A 17,470-nucleotide genomic window follows, 5' to 3' on the forward strand; every position below is an offset into this window, starting at 1 on the left:
CACGAATTCCGGCACTATGAGAATTGGAGAAAAACATTTCCCGATCCATTTTCTACATGCCGCACATTAACTTCATACAGTTCTATCATGTTCCCCTCCCCACCAGCTCCAAAATCTGGAACAACAATGTTACAGCCCCCTCAAAAGAAAAAGGAAGAAGTAATTTGAAAGAACAAAGACTACACATGCCATTTGAACCGTTCAGCGGTGTCTGGGAAGGAAACCAAGCCTAGCGTTTTAAAATTCCATCTTAGGGTTTGACCTGAAAATTTGACCTACTCAGAATCATAGCTGTCAATGTTTCCCTTTTTTAAAGGGAAATTCCCTTATTCCGAATAGGATTCCTTGCAAGAAAAGGGGAAAGTTGACAGCTATGCTCAGAATCTCCAAGGAAATGAGTACAGTGGTACCTCGGGTTACATATGCTTCAGGTTACAGACTCCGCTAACCCAGAAATAGTGCTTCAGGTTAAGAACTTTGCTTCAGGATAAGAACAGAAATCGTGCTCTGGCGGCGCGGCGGCAGCAGGAGGCACTAAAGTGGTGCTTCAGGTTAAGAACAGTTTCAGGTTAAGAACGGACCTCTGGAATGAATTAAGTACTTAATCCGAGGTACCACTGTACTATCCTATCTAGGGGAGGAGCCAAAAGCAAGAGTGGGAGGAGCTTGTTTTCAGCTGCTCATAGCTCCGCCTTCTGCATTCTTGAGGCTCCGCCTTGGAGGCAACCAGCCAAAGCCTCTCTCTCCCCCCCCCCCCCGCAGAAATGTTGAAGAGCCTTGCTTTCTTCCTACCAGGTCCCACTGGGCTGTGCTCCTTCCCTAAAAAGCTCCACTCTTCTAAGGTTAATATGCCTGGCAGATCAAAGTTGAACGCAGAAGCGTCCCATGTCCCCCTCAAAAAACTGGAACAACAACAACAAAAGGCACACATTGAGGCCACTGGGTACTTGGCAGGGAATTCTCAACTCTCCTTGCAGCCACAGATCCGAGAGTAAGGCACAGCATGGTCCTCATCTTCAGAGGAAATGTAGGTTAAGCAGGTGTCCCTTTCTACTATCCAGCAGCTCTTTATTTTCGCTTTCAACCTGTTTAGGCCCTAGGCTTTGAAAACACATCGAAGAATGCAGCAACTTATGAGGTTGTCATCTCAGAGGGGAAATCGAGGCACCTTAATCCCCACTGAAGTCTCTTATCCCAGTGCCCACTTCCTGGGCATAGCTATCTCTTCCAGTAATCTGAATGGGGCCATGGCAACCTCAGCCGGGTTGAATACACAGCAGCAGAATTCGACTGCCCCCCACCCTCAATCCATGCAGAGAGAAAGTAACGTTATTGTAAATCGTGCATGTTTAAAAATGATAATAATAATTAAAAAGCGGGAAAGGGACAAAGGCGAACACAGCGAGTAATTTATAAAAATGAGACCATTTAGGAATTACAACAACAAAAAATCCAGTTGTGTGCAATTTTTTTTCTCTCCTTTTATTAGACAGAGGGTTTCCTTAAAATGCCAGTAACAAGTCACAGTGATTATTGATGGTTGAACTGAAATGCAAATATACGGAAAGGAAAAAATACTGCAACATGTCGCGTATGTCTTTTTTTTATTTTAAATATGGTTTTACCCTGGTCCACCAAACCATCTGTCTTTGAAAGATGCTCATTTAAAAAGGATAACTCTGTCTTCTCTTTCCAAAAGGAAGAGATTATTGTTTGTTTGTTTTTTTTTCAAATTTTCTGTTAACGTGTCTAATATTCCTGCAAGGAAAAAAAAAAAAGAAATCAGCCTTCTCAATGGCCTTCATTTGATAACAATATTTATATATATATGTAGCTATAGGCAGGTAGATATATATATAAATATATAATATATATATTTCTATGATTCTCTTCTTCTTCCTCTTCTTAATCTATGCAAAGTCTCTCCATAAAGAGATCAGCCATTTTTTTTTTAAAAAAACAAACCTACAAAGAAGCAACACATTTAAAAAAATAAAAATAAAAATAAAACGGGGTAGGGGGAGGGAAGGGGAAAAAATGTCTTAAGAACATTATTATAGTCATACTTCGTTGATTACATGGAAAAAAGGGGGGGATTAATAATCACTATGTAGGACTGTTCATTAAATGTTCTGATTGGGGGAAATTCAAGTGCAGTAGCAGGACCTGGTTTTTCTCAATTACCAGGTTGCCTAATAGAAATCAAGAAAGGGGAAAGTGGGAGGAGAAAGAAGAAAAGAACAGCGTGTGTGTGTGTTTTAATCTTTTTTTTTTTGTCTGTCCCCACCCCCCTCCTCCCCAGACCTGTTGCACCCTCCCCTCTTCCTCCTCCCTCTTCTTCCTCCTCCCTCCTCACTTCACAACGGGGGGGGGGGGCCACGCAGTTTGGAATGTATGGAGTTTCGGCCGGGCGCCCGGCGGTCCCTAAGCCAGCTTCAAGGTGCTCACTGGGAACGAAGGCATGGTGACCATGGTGACGGGGTTCAAGACCGTCTGCCCCACCAGCTGCGGGTGGTGCACCACCTGAGTCCCGACGGCCGGCTTGGCCATGACGGCCGGCTGCCCCAGGCCGGCCGTCCCGTTCACTTGCTGGTGAGAGATGGTGTGGGCGATGTGGCTGACCACCGGCTGGCTGACCGCCACGGGCTGTGGGTAGAGGGGGAGCTGCTGGCCCAGGTGCGCCACGTGGTTGAGGGCGGCCGGGTGCACCGTGATGTGGCCGATGGGCTGGGCGGCGGCCGTGAGCTGGACCGGGCTGGAGGCGGAGGAAGGGGCGATGTGCGCGATGTGCTTGCCCGGCGGCCCCTGCAGGACGTGGTTGACAGTCTGGATGACGGAGGCATGCGTGGTGGCCGTGTGGGCGATAACAGTCGATTGAACGGTGGAGGCCGCCACCAGGTGAGTCTGTGCGGGGACGATGGCCTGGGGAGGCACCAGCGCTTGGGGCGGAAGGGGGGGCTGCGCGTGCGGCGGAGGAGGAGGAGGGGCGTGCTTCTGGGCCAGAGGCAGGACGGACGGGTGGTGCGAGGCGGCGATCGGGGGCACCGCCTTCAAGAGCTCGGGGTGCTGGCGGTGGGACAGCTTCGGCAAGGAGTTCGCCGGCCGGTCGTCTTCCATGTCTTCGTCCATGTTGTCTTCACCCTCTGTGGAGAGGACAAAACGGGGGCACATGTATTTATTACAGTCATACCTCGGGTTACAGACGCTTTGGGTTGCATTTTTTCGGGTTACGGACCGCCCAAACCCGGAAGTACCAGAACGTATTACTTCCGGGTTTCGGCGGTCGCGCATGTGCAAAAGCGCTAAATCACTCTTTGCGCATGCGCAAAAGTGCCGAATGGCACCCCTCGCGTGCGCAGAAGCACTAAATCACGCTTTCTGCATGCGCAGAAGCATCGAATGGCAACTTACGCATGTGCAGAGTCGCCACTGCGGGTTGCGAATGTGCATCCCGCACAGATCATGTTCACAACCCGAGCGTCCACTGCACATGTTTGAAATTTTTATTTTTTTGGAATTCATTTTTGACTTTACAAATATAAAATTATAACAATGCAACCATACACACCCACATTTAAAGATCCCTCCGAATCACTGGACTTCCCACCTTCCCTTTTGTGGGTCCTATTATCAAACCTTTTCTACTGCATCTTTTTCAATAGTCCGTATTTTGTATAAACTCCGTTATCTCCACAGTTCTTGCTCTGTGTTTGAAAAGAGGCACATTTTGCGCAAGGCTATCGACCGCTTGGGACCAAGCGAAGATGCCTGGAGTCTCCACCCGCTGGAGGTGTGTGCCTGGGGATCATTGAATCGTGACTGTTTTCACGCACTAATGCCACATCCTGTAGAATTCTATCAGTTCTTTTTTTATCTGTAAAATCGGAATGAATTTCAGGGACCACCATGTTTTTTTTCTCTGCAGCCTGAGCAGGAGCAGTGAAAAGCTTTACAGTTAATTGTTGCAGCCTCTCTTCACTTACCCCACCCCACTGCCCTGCTGACAGCTGTGAAGAATATTTTTACGTTATGAATGGTCCGTGTCACCATTAAGAAAAAGCGGTCGGAATAGGCCAGTGTGTGTGTGTGTGTGTGTGTGTGGACTGTCCCTGGATAGAGCAACTTTTCTCATCGTTCATAACCTAGCTCGAGGCTGGCCACTGAACCAGCCAGAAGTTTAACTAAGAATCAATCACAGTCAGCCCATCATTTGCAAGGTAATTTCGCCTTGCCCAAAAATGACAACTAGCCATTCCGTTTTGGTGACCTAGTTTATATATCTGAGTTTCTAACACTGGTGTGTATCCTCACTCTTTCTGCCAAAGGAGCTCAGATGTGGCACACAGTGAAAATTCCTGAAGTTGTTTTTTTTTTTTAAGAATTCCAGTGTAGATGCAGGCAGGGAAGGTCTAGAATCACAGAATTGTAGAGGTGGGAAAGGACCCTGAGGGTCATCTAGTCCAACCCCCTGCAATGCAGGAATTTTGGTCCAATGTGGGTCCCGAACCCACAACCCTGAGATTAAGAGCCTCATGCTCCACCAACTGAGCTATCTCAGCCTCAGCCTCTAGTAGTATTAAAAGGCTTGTTAGAAGGTGAAGGTCCTCAGAAGACACCAGAAACAGACAACAGAGATGGTGCCTGTCTAATGATGGCATCTGCAGGAGACGTTCGCCTGACAAGCATAGTGATCTGTAAGGTATATTACAAGGGGTGAAGTAATTTTTCAGGTATTCTGGCACTAAAACCAGCACCCTGACCTTAGTGCAGTAGCTAATTGGCAACTACTGGTACCACTGCCTCTCTGGCACAATGGAACATGAACATACGAACTTCATCATGTCCGAAAGTTACAGACAGTCACTTCCTGGCGTAGTCAACAGAGACTGCACCACCCCCGTCATTAGATGGGAGATGTGTCTTTGGGCTGCACCACTTCAGACTCCATATAAAAAAGCATATCTAAAAAATGTATTTCATTCCCACTCATAGAAAGTTAGTATTCACTGAGGTCCAGCGCCGAGAGCCTTCTGGTGGTTCCCTCGCTGCGAGAAGCCAAGTTACAGGGAACCAGGCAGAGGGCCTTCTTGGTAGTGGCACCCGCCCTGTGGAACACCCTCCCACCAGATGTCAAAGAGAAAAACAACTATCAGACTTTTAGAAGACATCTGAAGGCAGCCCTGTTTAGGGAAGCTTTTAATGTTTAATAGGTTATTGTATTTTAGTGTTTTGTTGGGGAAAGCCAGCCAGATGGGTGGGGTATAATTAATAAATTGTTGTTGTTGTTATACAAGGGGAAAATATTCTGTCACCCTGAGAAGCTAGTTTGCTACCTCCAGGGAATTTGTTTGCAGGGAGGAGCATTTAAATCATGCGAGCCTGAAACAGTATAGCCTCAGACACGGCAGCTGGGGAGGGGGCCAGAGGAGCGGAGTTTTCCTGGATGGTGCGAATCTGGAACTGCTTATTGGGGCATGTGCACAGTTGCTTGCATACCATGGTGGCCTGGCCCTGGATGGGAGTTTAGTACATGGTTCAGAATGCAGCCTATTGGGCAGAAGAACATAGGAATTTGTCTTATACAGAGTCACACCGAAGACCAATCTAGCTTGGGCGCTGGCTATGCTGCCTGGTGGTGCCTCTGCAGAATTGCAGACAGGATTTCAACTGGAGATCCTGAGGACTGGAACCTGGGACCTTCTGCATGCAAAAGATAGCTCAGTTGTCCAGGAGGACTCAAGCTGGCAGAGCATGAGACTCTTCATCTCAAGGTTGTGGGTTCGAATCCCACGTTGGTCCCTTCCAGCTCTATGATTCTACAAAGCAGGTGCTCTATCAATGAGCTACAGCCGTGAGCGCATCTCTGTGCGCCCCGCCACACCACCAGGCCCCACTGGGCAGCATTTCGGACGCACCTGACGCAGTCGAGGTAGACGCTTGATCGTCCTCCGGCTGAACCGTCTGCCGGATAATCCGGTCGATCTCCAGGATATCCATCCACTGGCTGAGCTCGTGCTTCAGGTCCGCCAGCCGCTGCTGCGTGGCGATCTTCTCCCTTGCCAGCCGCTCCATCTCGTGTTCGTACTCCTTCTCCTTGCGCTTCAAAGTCTGCAAAAAGGACCCGGATAAAATAAGGAGACCCGCAGGAGGAAAGGAGGACCACAAAGGCAGAAGGACAGATTTAAAACCCCCCAAAAACCGGGGATGGGGACAACATCTCTGGAACTCACTATACCCCTCGGGGATTCGCCAAAGCTTGCGCCTGAGCACACTGGGAAAACAGCAAAGGTTTTGCACTCAGAATTGCTTCTCTTTCCGTGGAGGAAGTGGATATCATTGTCCTGCAAAACCCTAGACGCAGCGAAGAAAGAGTCTGGGAATCTTTTTAAAATCGCTCAGAAAATTCTCTGCTGCAACAAAGCCTGCAACCCAATCCGAAGCATGCATAACTAAAATAAGCAACGTATTCCTTCGCTGCTTAACCCCCTCCCACCCGCTTTGCCCGTTGTCTTCCCTTTGTTGAGTTTCACAAAGCGTCTCGGGGCAGAGACTTGCCCTGCTTGTGCGTTGCAAAAGTACTATAAACGCTGACGGTACAGTATGAAAACAAAAGCCAATCGATCAATACTAGTAATTGGAACGCAAACAACAGGAGGGGAAGAAAGGGAGGAGGTTTTAAATCAGGGGTCAGCAATATATGAAGAGACAACATAAAGGACTGGACTCATTGGCAGGATTTGAGTAAACAATCACAATTGTATAGAATAATAATTAATAATAATATAGGATTATATGTATTGGGAAAATTTTGGGGAAACAATATGCAGGGTGAATAATATGGAAATAAAACAAAATGGGAGTATGAGGGAAGTCCAGGGGAGGGGGTAGGAAAATACGGAAAACTGTTAGAGAAATATTGTTAGAGAATGTATATACGGAAAACCAATAAAAATATTTTTAAAATAAATAAATAAATCAGATGTCAGCAAACTTTTTCAGAAGGGTCCACTGTACCTCAAACCTTGTGGGGGGTGGACTATATTTTGGAAAAAAATAATGAACAAATTCCTATGCCCCACAAATAACCCAGAGATGCATTTTAAATAAAAGGGCACATTCTACTCATGTAAAAACATGCTGATTCCCAGACCGTCTGTGGGATTGAGAAGGCGATTGGACCGGATCTGCCCCCCCGGGCCTTAGTTTGCCTACCCATGTTTTAAATGCTGCAAACACACGAGCTCTTCTGCATAGGAAAGAACAGGCACCCCCAAACTTGGCCCTCCAGCTGTTTGGGACTACAACTCCCATCATCCCTAGCTAACAGAAGCAATGGTCAGGGATGATGGGAATTGTAGTCCCGTAACAGCTGGAGGGCTGAGTTTGGGGGTGCCTGGGAAAGAACATGCCATATGTGGAAATGAAGGTCCGCGTATGTTAATCGCCATTACATGGGTGATGGGACATGCGGCAAGGAGGCCTCGCCAAATCACACCTTCCTTGATCACACAAATGTAGAGAACCGGGTGCGAGAGGCAGTGTGGTGTCATGGTTAGAGTGCTGGGCTAGGCCCTGTGAGGACTGGGTTCAAATCCCTGCTCAGCCACGATGCTCACTGGGTGAGCTTGGGCCAGTCGCTGCCTCTCAGACTTCTCTACCTCGCAGGGTTGTTGTGAGAACAAAATGAGAAGGGATGCAGGAGAGCCACTGAAAGCAATGGAACTAAATAAAGACACAATTTATACACAGAACAGACCCGCTGAGCAGGAGACAAACTTTGGATCCAAGCCAGCGTGTTTTAGCACAACAAAGGATGCCTAATCATCCCAAGGACACACAATTAGCTGATAACTGGGTTGGGGGAAAGATAAATACAGTACCACTTCCTAGCTCTCAGGGATGCTTTGGGGAGGCTGTTCCCAGATTCCCCCTCCATCTTGGGGCATCCCTCTGAATTCTCCCTCTGCAAAGCAACGCTCATCACACACTGAGAATGCAGCATTTCCCCCAGCTCAAACCTTCACCCTATAAAGCACAGAAAGATCGAGGCGGCAAATCCTAAAAGCAGGAAAGCCTCGCTTGCGAAGGGCTGTGTGGGGTTCTCTCTGGCAGCCACGGCACTGGAAGATGGCGGAGGGGAGGGGGTTGGCGGCGCTGCTGGGCAAAGAAGCCAGAAAAGGATGAGATCAGACCTCTAGTTGCACGTGACCAGATTCTGCTTCTCCGCCACTGCGGTCTAAGCGGCAACTCCAAGAGCCCGGCTCATGAAGTGGGAGGTGCGTTTATACTGTGGGGAGGTTTGCGGGAAGGGGAAGCAGACTTCGAGATCCTCTCTTGCACCCTTTGCGCTCCCCATCGGGGGGGGGGGGAGAGCAAACTCATGTTCTTTGAAAACAACAATAAAACCTCTTCCAAAAAATAAGTGTTGAAGGTGTCCGTGGGAAGCTTCCTGGTGCAGAGTCAGGCCACTGGTGTCCCCTCCTCCCCTCCTCCCATTGTTAATGCTGTACTGCCAAGGTTTCTCAGAGCTGGGAAGGAACCCAGAAGTCATCTAGCTCAACCCCTGCTTCATGCAGGGTGCAGTCCAGACTCTGCTACGGCACCTCCAGTGAAGGGGAGCTCAACGCCTTCTGGCCCTGCCTGGACAAGCACCCCCAAATTGAAAAGACGGGATGTGTTTGTGCGCGAGTTCCCCCTCCCACCTTCCTGAGCATCTGAACGAAGGCAATTTGAAAACAGAAACTGTCCATATGGTTGGGAAACAAGGGGGGCAGGGAGAAAGAATTAAAGGAGGTTTTTATTTGTGAATCAAATTGGTGCAGGGTAGATTCAATACTGGCCCAGCCCTCACTCTAACTAGCCAACCTGCAAATTTGGATTGTGCTTTTTTCAGACTGCTCGCTGGACCGAATGCTCCTGTACACACAAACATTATACAAATATCCTTGCATGAAGAAAGCCAGCATGTCAGGGAAATGGATGCACACACATTCTCTGGGATGCTTGCCTTCTACTTGAAGGGATTTTATTTTTCTTATTTTGCATAGGGGGAAGAAGCGTTCCAGCATGCTCCCCGTAGGCTGAGGCGATACAAGCCAAGACACATGTGGCTTGCAGCCTCGGTAAGAACTAGGCCTTTGAAGGGAGGGAGTAACGGATTGGGCAGGGATGGCGGCACTTGCAACTTGGCTTGTTTACCGAGATCGCCCAATGCTATACGCTTTGCTGCACCAGATCAGGGCACATGCATGGACTGGCTTTGCACCAGAAGGCTGAAGCGGAGGGTTTTTCCCTCCACCTTGGGGAGGTGCCCTCTCACAGTGTTGCAAAGATGCTTTTCAAAAAAACAACAACAAAAACCCACTTTGCAAAATCTAAGCCTACAGGCATTGTGCAGAAAACCCTCGCGAGGGAACGACAGTGGTACACAATTAGCAAGAGTGAGAAAGATGCTTTCAAAACACACACCTAAAAAAAAAACCCACTTTCCTGCCAAGGTCTGCAAAGTGCTGGAAAAGTGGACTTTTAGCTTTAATTGCCCGTCATCCTGAACGACCCCCAAATCCAAGCAATGTCCCCTTTACACTCTGCTGATGGACAAGCCCCCGATCCTGGTTTTTGCTGAGTCATGCATTCCCAGGAGGCTCCGGGACAGACACCCCGCAGGAAGAGAGTCAGCAGCCCCGGCCTTCCCTCCAGCTAAACTCTGTCACCAGCCTTAGCCTCGCCCCTTTCCCTCCTGGGAAAAACAACTTGACCACGTGCTGTTTCCCCACAGCTGCCCTCCTCGCACAGCAGACTCCAACCGGCACACTGATTCTGCCGCCAAATCAGAGAGAGGGTTGCCTGCCCATGAGGCTTGTGCTTACTAAACACAAGCGAGCAGAACATTGAGCACTCTGCCCAGGAAACTCTCCTCTGCTCTCGACAGCTGATCCTCAGTGGGTCAGTGGTGGGGAAGTGGATACAGAATTGGCTGGAGCCGCCTGTGCCCAAACGGTTTGGAATCAAAGCAGGGAAAGTGCTTTGCAGGCCCCAGACAAGCAGCCGGTTGCTGGGGCCTGCAAAGCGTTGCAACCGCTACTATGCTATAAGATCCACTACCCTGTAATATTACATTACATATGCCTGTTCTATTGATGAAGCCTAGGATGGCGAAACAAGGCTAATATTCCAGAAATCCTCATCTTAGACTCTGTGAAAGGATTCTGTGGAACTGTAACAACCCTTCATGTGGATTATTGGACTCTTTGAACAGACACTTATACATGTATGGACCTTATGCATGAACTGACTAGAGAATGAACTGATCCACTGGGTCTTCTGCTTTTTTCATTGAACTTTATGAGACTTCCGTTGAAATCTACAATTTGATACAATGAATAGTATACCTTATTTATTCAAAAGTACAGCCGGTTACATCTTGTGCGTTTATTAAGTATGTTTCACGTAACCACAGGTTTGTTGTTGTTTTGGGGAACTGGATACAGCACTGGCTGAAGCCGCCTGCGCCCAAACGGTTTGGAATTGAAGTGGGGAAAGTGCTTTGCAGGCCCCAGACAAGCAGCCGGTTGTTGGGGCTTGCAAAGCGTTGCATGACATCAATGTGACCGATGGGTGGGAAGGTGAACCACTGAGCGGGGGTGGAGGGGTCTGCTTTACCAGTACCAATTGAGAAATGTTCTGGCAAAGCAGCACCAGGCAGGATTGGACTCTCCACCCACCAGCTGATGAGCGAAGACTTCAATCCTGCTCTCTCTGCAGGGGTCTGCTTTGCCAGTGCATTCCTTTCAGGGGATGTGCTGGCAATACTGGATAGCTCAACTGGTTAGAGCGTGGTGCAGATAACACCAAGGTCGCAGGATCAATCCCCATATGGGACGGCTGCATAGTCCTGCATTGCAGGGGGTCAGACTAGATGATCCTCAAGGTCCCTTCTGGCTCTACAATTCTATGATTCTGTGATACAGACCCCAGCAGGAGAGAACCATGTCCCTCTCCCTATATGGGTTCTAGGGGAATGGCCTCGCAGGCCAAATTGGGCTGTCTAAGACTGGCCTGCAGGATGAATGTTCTCCACCTGGCTTTAGCAGAGCAGTGCAATACAGTGGAACCTCGGGTTATGTACCGTCATCCTAACGAACGCTTCGGGTAATGAGCTCCGCTAACCCAGAAGTAGGTGTTCCAGCTAGCAAGCTTTGTGAGTGGAAGTCGTGCGGCGGCAGTGGTAGGCCCCATTAGCAAAAGCGTGCCTCCGGTTAAGAACAGTTTCAGGTTAAGAACAGACCTCCGGAACGAATTACGTTCGTAAACAGAGGTACCACTGTATTTTGCAGGCTAGCAACGGTGCACGCGACTCTTCCCAAACTTGCTTCATCTTCACAACAACCCTGCGAGGCAGGCCAGGATGAGGGACACTGGCTGGCCCAAGGTCCTAGCCCAACACTCTAACCCATGGGAAGGCAAACTAAGGCCCGGGGGCCAGATCTGGCCCAATCGCCTTCTAAATCCAGCCCGCGGACAGTCCGGGAATCAGCATGTTTTTACATGAGTAGAATGTATGCTTTTATTTAAAATGCATCTCTGGACTATTTGTGGGGCATAGGAATTCGTCCCCCCCAAAAAAAAATACAGTCCAGCCCCCCACAAGGTCTGAGGGACAGTGGACCAGCCCCCTGCTGAAAAGGTTTGCTGACCTCTGCTCTAACCATTACACCACAGTGGCTCTCCAAAAGCACAACCGGGGATTCAAACTCAGAGACTCTGGATCCCCACCTACAGCCACTTTTACCCACTGTGCTCTTCTGAGGCACAAGGTGCGTTTGCTGTTCCACCCAGTATTGCCACTTGGCCCCTGGATGCTTGCGCAGAGAAGAGTACGGCCCTCAGTCCCCACCGCTGGTCTCATCATGTGTCCCCAGGATGCCAGGGGCGGCAGCTCAGCTGGGGCAGCACACACGTTGCATGCAGACGTTCCCAGGATCCGAGCGAACCAGCCTCCCTGCCAAGGTTCCCTTTCCGGCTTGGCTGATCCGGAAAGCTCCCTAAAGGAAACGACGGACACGGCAAACACGTACGTGCCGTAGCAGGACAGGGTGGCTGAGCAGGGTCCGCAACTGGTGGAATCCTCAAAGCAGCCAGACTAAGGAAGCTTCGCCCCCCCATGACTCCCCCCTCTCCTGCTCTCTCTAAGGAAAGACAAAGGTTCGAGTCAGCTGTGGCCTCCTCCTTCCCCGGGGGAAACCATGTGGGGACTATCTGCGGAGAGCCTCCTCCTCCTGGCGGCTGCAGACGGCAGCTTAATCTTTATCCTGGTACCAGCGGCTTGCAAATTCTTTATCGGAGCCTAAACCTTCCTAACCCCCCGCCTCTCATTTCTATTAGTCTGACAAATAGGGAAAGTGGGTCAAAAGGCAGGGGAAGGGGGGGGGTTGGGGGTGGAGGGGAATACTCCAGGGCCGGTGACATTCCCAGATTGTGGTTGGCACAGTGCGGCGGCAAATGCCACTTTTAATGGGTATTACAGGCCCAGCAGGGACGCAGGTGGCGCTGTGGTCTAAACTTGCTTGCTGATCAGAAGGTCGGCGGTTCGAATCCCTGCGACGGGGTAAGCGCCTGTTGTTCGGTCCCAGCTCCTGCCAACCTAGCACTTCAAAAGAACGTCAAACTGCAAGTAGATAAATAGGTACCGCTCCGGCGGGAAGGTAAACGGCGTTTCCGTGTGCTGCTCTGGTTCGCCAGAAGCGGCTTAGTCATGCTGGCCACATGACCCGGAAGCTGTACGCCGGCTCCCTCGGCCAATAAAGCGAGATGAGCGCCGCAACCCCAGAGTCGCCCATGACTGGACCTAATGGTCAGGGGTCCCTTTACAGGTCCAGCATTTTGACTCAAGGGGGTTTAATAATGTGGACAAAGTGGATCGCTTTCTTCAATACCAACTTTTTGGTTTCCGAGATTCGTTCCAATTGAGCAGATGAAATAGAATGGAAAGAATTCAACAGGATGTGGCATTAAGTGTGCGAAAACAGTCGAGATCCACGGATCCTCAGGGATGCACCTCCAGATGGTGGAGATGTCAGGAGTTATCCTGGCGCCTGGGCATCTTCACCTGGTCACAAGTGGCCATAGCCAGGTGCAAAATGCACCTGGTGAATTTCAAATGCTAAGCCAGGCACACTCTCTCCTGGATAACCCCGAAGGAATATTTATGACAATAACAGCTACGCTGTCTCGAACGGGAGGGAATCCAAAATACACAGTACGGCGACAACACCTTTATAAAGTCTGCTACCAAAGTGTGACAAAACCGTGAGCAAGCTTTAGAGTCCCCCAGAACTCTTCATCAGGGCTTCAGACACACACAAAACGCATCAGGAGTTTGCTAAGTGTAGCACTACCCCGGAGGGAAGAATCCCATCAAGCATTTGTCATGAGAACGGTGGCAATTTTTAGTTTTTTAAAAAACAAAACAGCAAACACACGGGGGGGGGGGAATACACCACGAGGCAAGCTATCACATGGGATTGGGTTGCTATAGCAACAAGGCACCTACAGGCTCCGAGACTTGGCCGTTGCTTGGGTAGCCACATCTCTCAACTGCATTTTGAACCTGTGCTGTTTTCATTTTGTTTTCTCTTTGATAACATGGCCCCAAAGAGCTGGTCCCAGCCCAAATGACCGGCACCCCGATTCTGTGTCACTTGCAGGTGGACACAGGTGGGTGGGAAAAGCCTGCTTTCACCGAATAAATGAGGGAGATATGTGTGTGTGAGTTTGTGTGCACACACACACGCATGCGCACACACACACAAAATTAGCATCAACAAGGATCCTGATGGAATTCTGTGCTGGAATTCCAAAGCTGAGCCGGTTAAATCGTGACCATTTTTTGCTTGCTCTTCCAGCAGGTGGGCAGCGAGGTTAAAAAAGAAGAAGAAATGTTTCCTTTTCGTTTCCACAATTCTGCTACTGACCTCAATTGTGCCAAGAAAGACCAGCTAGAGCACGCTTGGGAGCATATTTTGCACACTTGATTCATGGATGGGTGGGTGGGGTTGCTGCTGAACACATGGGTATCTTACAGACCTCCCCCCCCCCAAAAAAAAAAAAAATCTGTGTGATTTCACCTGCCTGCCAGAGTGGGCGATATCTGCGGCCCTTCCAGATGTTAGGGCAGCCAATTCCCCTCAGCCCCTCGACTAGCATGCCAGGGACAATGGGGGCTGGAGTTTGACAATGGCCCTGATGTTTGGCCCTACACCAACACTGGGAAGGAGGAGGAGGTTGAAATGAACCAACCAGTGGCTTGTGGAGGAGATCCACTGCTCCTCTGCAAGGGAAGCAAAGCAGCTGGGCCACCAGACTTCCAAAACACATGGCTTCCCCCAAAGAATCCTGGGAACTGTAGTTTGCCCTTTGCACAGGTCCAGTTTCCAGAAGCCAAAGAAACTACAGCCCCCCCAGGATTCCATAGGAGGAGCCATGTGCTTTAAATCAGGCAGAGGCAAACTCGGCCCTCCAGATGTTTTGGGACTACAACTTCCATCATGCCTGACCACTGGTCCTGTTAGCTAGGGATGGTGGGAGTTGTAGTCCCAAAGCTTCTGGAGGACCGAGTTTGCCTATGCCTGCTTTAAATGAATAGTGTGTCTCAGCAATATCAGGGGTAGCCAAAGTGGACCCCTCAGGTTGCCGGGGTCACCATTTCATAGAATCATAGAATTATAGAATCATAGAGTTGGAAGAGACCACAAGGGCCATCGAGTCCAACCCCCTGCCAAGCAGGAAACGCCATCAGAGCACTCCTGAAATATGGTTGTCAAGCCTCTGCTTAAAGACCTCCAAAGAAGGAGACTCCACCACACTCCTTGGCAGCAAATTCCACTGTCGAACAGCTCTTACTGTCAGGAAGTTCTTCCTAATGTTTAGGTGGAATCTTCTTTCTTGTAGTTTGGATCCATTGCTCCGTGTCCGCTTCTCTGGAGCAGCAGAAAACAACCTTTCTCCCTCCTCTATGTGACATCCTTTTATATATTTGAACATGGCTATCATATCACCCCTTAACCTCCTCTTCTCCAGGCTAAACATGCCCAGCTCCCTTAGCCGTTCCTCATAAGGCATCGTTTCCAGGCCTCTGACCATTTTGGTTGCCCTCCTCTGGACACGTTCCAGTTTGTCAGTGTCCTTCTTGAACTGTGGTGCCCAGAACTGGACACAGTACTCCAGGTGAGATCTGACCAGAGCAGAATACAGTGGCACTATTACTTCCCTTGATCTAGATGCTATACTCCTATTGATGCAGCCCAGAATTGCATTGGCTTTTTTAGCTGCTGCGTCACACTGTTGGCTCATGTCAAGTTTGTGGTCAACCAAGACTCCTAGATCCTTTTCACATGTACTGCTCTCAAGCCAGGGCTAATTTCCATTAGCCCCAGCCAGTGTGGCCAGTACCAGAACCTCTGGCGGCCTCCGCAACACTCCCCCACCAGCTGGCCCTACAAGAAGGTACGCCCAATGGGGTAATGCTGATCAGCCCACAGTTCTGCAGGAAGAGGAGAGGATGGGGCGACTCGAGGGAAGGCAGCCGCAGAGGTGGAAGGCTGAGACTTTGACACTGCTGGATCCGAGTGCAAGTCTGCATTCTGCTTCCATTGTACTGACTGCAGGGCTGCTTCAAGAAAGCAGACTGGGTGGAGAAAACTTATCCTTGTTCATTCAATAGTAATAATAATAATAATAATAATAATAATAATAATAATAATAATAATTTCTTATTTATACTCCACCTATCTGGCTCGGTTTCCCCAGCCACTCTAGGCGGCTTCCAACAGAAGACTAAAATACAATAACCTATTAAACATTAAAAGTTTCCCTAAACAGGGCTGCCTTCAGATGTCTTCTAAAAGTCTGGTAGTTGTTTATCTCTTTGACATCTGGTGGGAGGGCATTCCACAGGGCGGGTGCCACTACCAAGAAGGCCCTCTGCCGGGTTCCCTGTAACTTGGCTTCTCGCAGTGAGGGAACCGCCAGAAGGCCCTCGGCGCTGGACCTCAGTGTCTGGGCAGAACGATGGAGATGGAGACATTCCTTCAGGTATACTGGAGCGAGGCCATTTAGGGCTTTAAAGGTCAGCACCAACACTTGTGCTCGGAAACGTACTGGGAGCCGTACTCGGAATTGTGCTCGGAAACGTACTGGGAGCCAGTGTAGGTCTTTCAAGACCGGTGTTATGTGGTCCCGGCGGCCAGTCCCAGTCACCAGTCTAGCTGCCGCATTCTGGATTAGTTGTAGTTTCCGGGTCACCTTCAAAGGTAGCCCCACACAGAGCGCATTGCAGTAGTCCAAGCGAGAGATAACCAGAGCATGCACCACTCTGGCGAGACAGTCTGCGGGCAGGTAGGGTCTCAGCCTGCGTACCAGATGGAGATGGTAGACAGCTGCCCTGGACACAGAATTGACCTGCTCCTCCATGGACAGTTGTGAGTCCAGAATGACTCCCAGGCTGTGCACCTGGTCCTTCAGGGGCACAGTTACCCCATTCAGGACCAGGGAGTCCCCCACCCCCACCCCCACCAGCCCCCTGTCCCCCAAGAACAGTACTTTCTGTCTTGTCAGGATTCAACCTCAATCTGTTAGCTGCCATCCAGTGGCAGGTCTTCATCCTCTGATCATGGAAGCTCTGTTTAGGCATCATGGCAAGCAAGCTACTGATGAAGTCCAAGTGTTAGCGTGGTGTGGTGGTTAGGGTGCTGCACTTTGACCTGGGTTCGAATCCTCACTCAGCCAATGAAGCTCGTATTGTATGACCTTGGGGCCACTCACTGCCTTCTCAGCCTAACCTACCTCACAGGGTTGTTGTGGGAGGTTTAATGGAGGGAGTGCTTAAGCCACCTCGAGCCCCTAGGAGAAAAAGCTAACGGTTGTCAGTGGTGGTGGCAGCACCCGTCTGTCTCAAGAGACAATGGAGTGCGCCTCTTCTCTGCGGTGCCCAGACGCCAAGACTCACTGACGTCGTCCAAAGGAAAGCAGAGCAAAACATTTGGCACCAGCAATAATAATACTACATGTTGGAATTGCATTTATCCGATTTAAACGCTTTCTCTTTTTGTGCATTTGCCGCCTCGGGCTCCTTTGGGAGGAAGAGCAGGAGCGAAATGTGATAAATAATGAACCCCCTCCCTGAACAATGATCAATTCAGGGGCACCATTTATGCCTCAGTTACCATCTGTCAGGAGACGGAGGAGGCGGAGGAGGAGGCAGCAGCGAGAGAGGGGTTGGGATTCCTCTCTGGCATATGGTGGCGCCTAGGCCAGCCTCTGTGGGTGGGGAAGTCTCTGGATCTGTGAGTCATGGTTTTCCCCCTACCCACACACCCAAATGAATCCTGGGAGCCAGCGTGAGAAACTGAGATATGAAAGCTAGGAGCTCAGTGGCACCGGAGACCTAGGTTATGGGCGCAGCAAGTCTAGG

General features: G+C 49.8%; 1 protein-coding gene across 2 annotated transcripts in view; it reads right to left on the reverse strand.

Moving 5' to 3' along the window:
• Positions 1-1,456: 1,456 nt before the first annotated feature.
• Positions 1,457-17,470, reverse strand: part of MNT (MAX network transcriptional repressor) — a 61,022-nt gene continuing 45,008 nt past the window's right edge. For both annotated transcript variants that reach the window (XM_083587726.1, XM_083587727.1), the window contains exons 5-6: positions 5,916-6,108; positions 1,457-3,143 (exon numbers count right to left, since the gene is read on the reverse strand). In XM_083587726.1, coding sequence (XP_083443852.1) covers positions 2,425-3,143; positions 5,916-6,108 — 912 coding nt within the window. In that variant the 3' untranslated portion in view covers positions 1,457-2,424. The remainder of the gene's footprint in view (positions 3,144-5,915; positions 6,109-17,470) is intronic.

Source organism: Podarcis filfolensis, assembly GCF_964270895.1.
Source record: "Podarcis filfolensis genome assembly, chromosome: 15".
Classification (NCBI taxonomy): Eukaryota; Metazoa; Chordata; class Lepidosauria; order Squamata; family Lacertidae; genus Podarcis; species Podarcis filfolensis.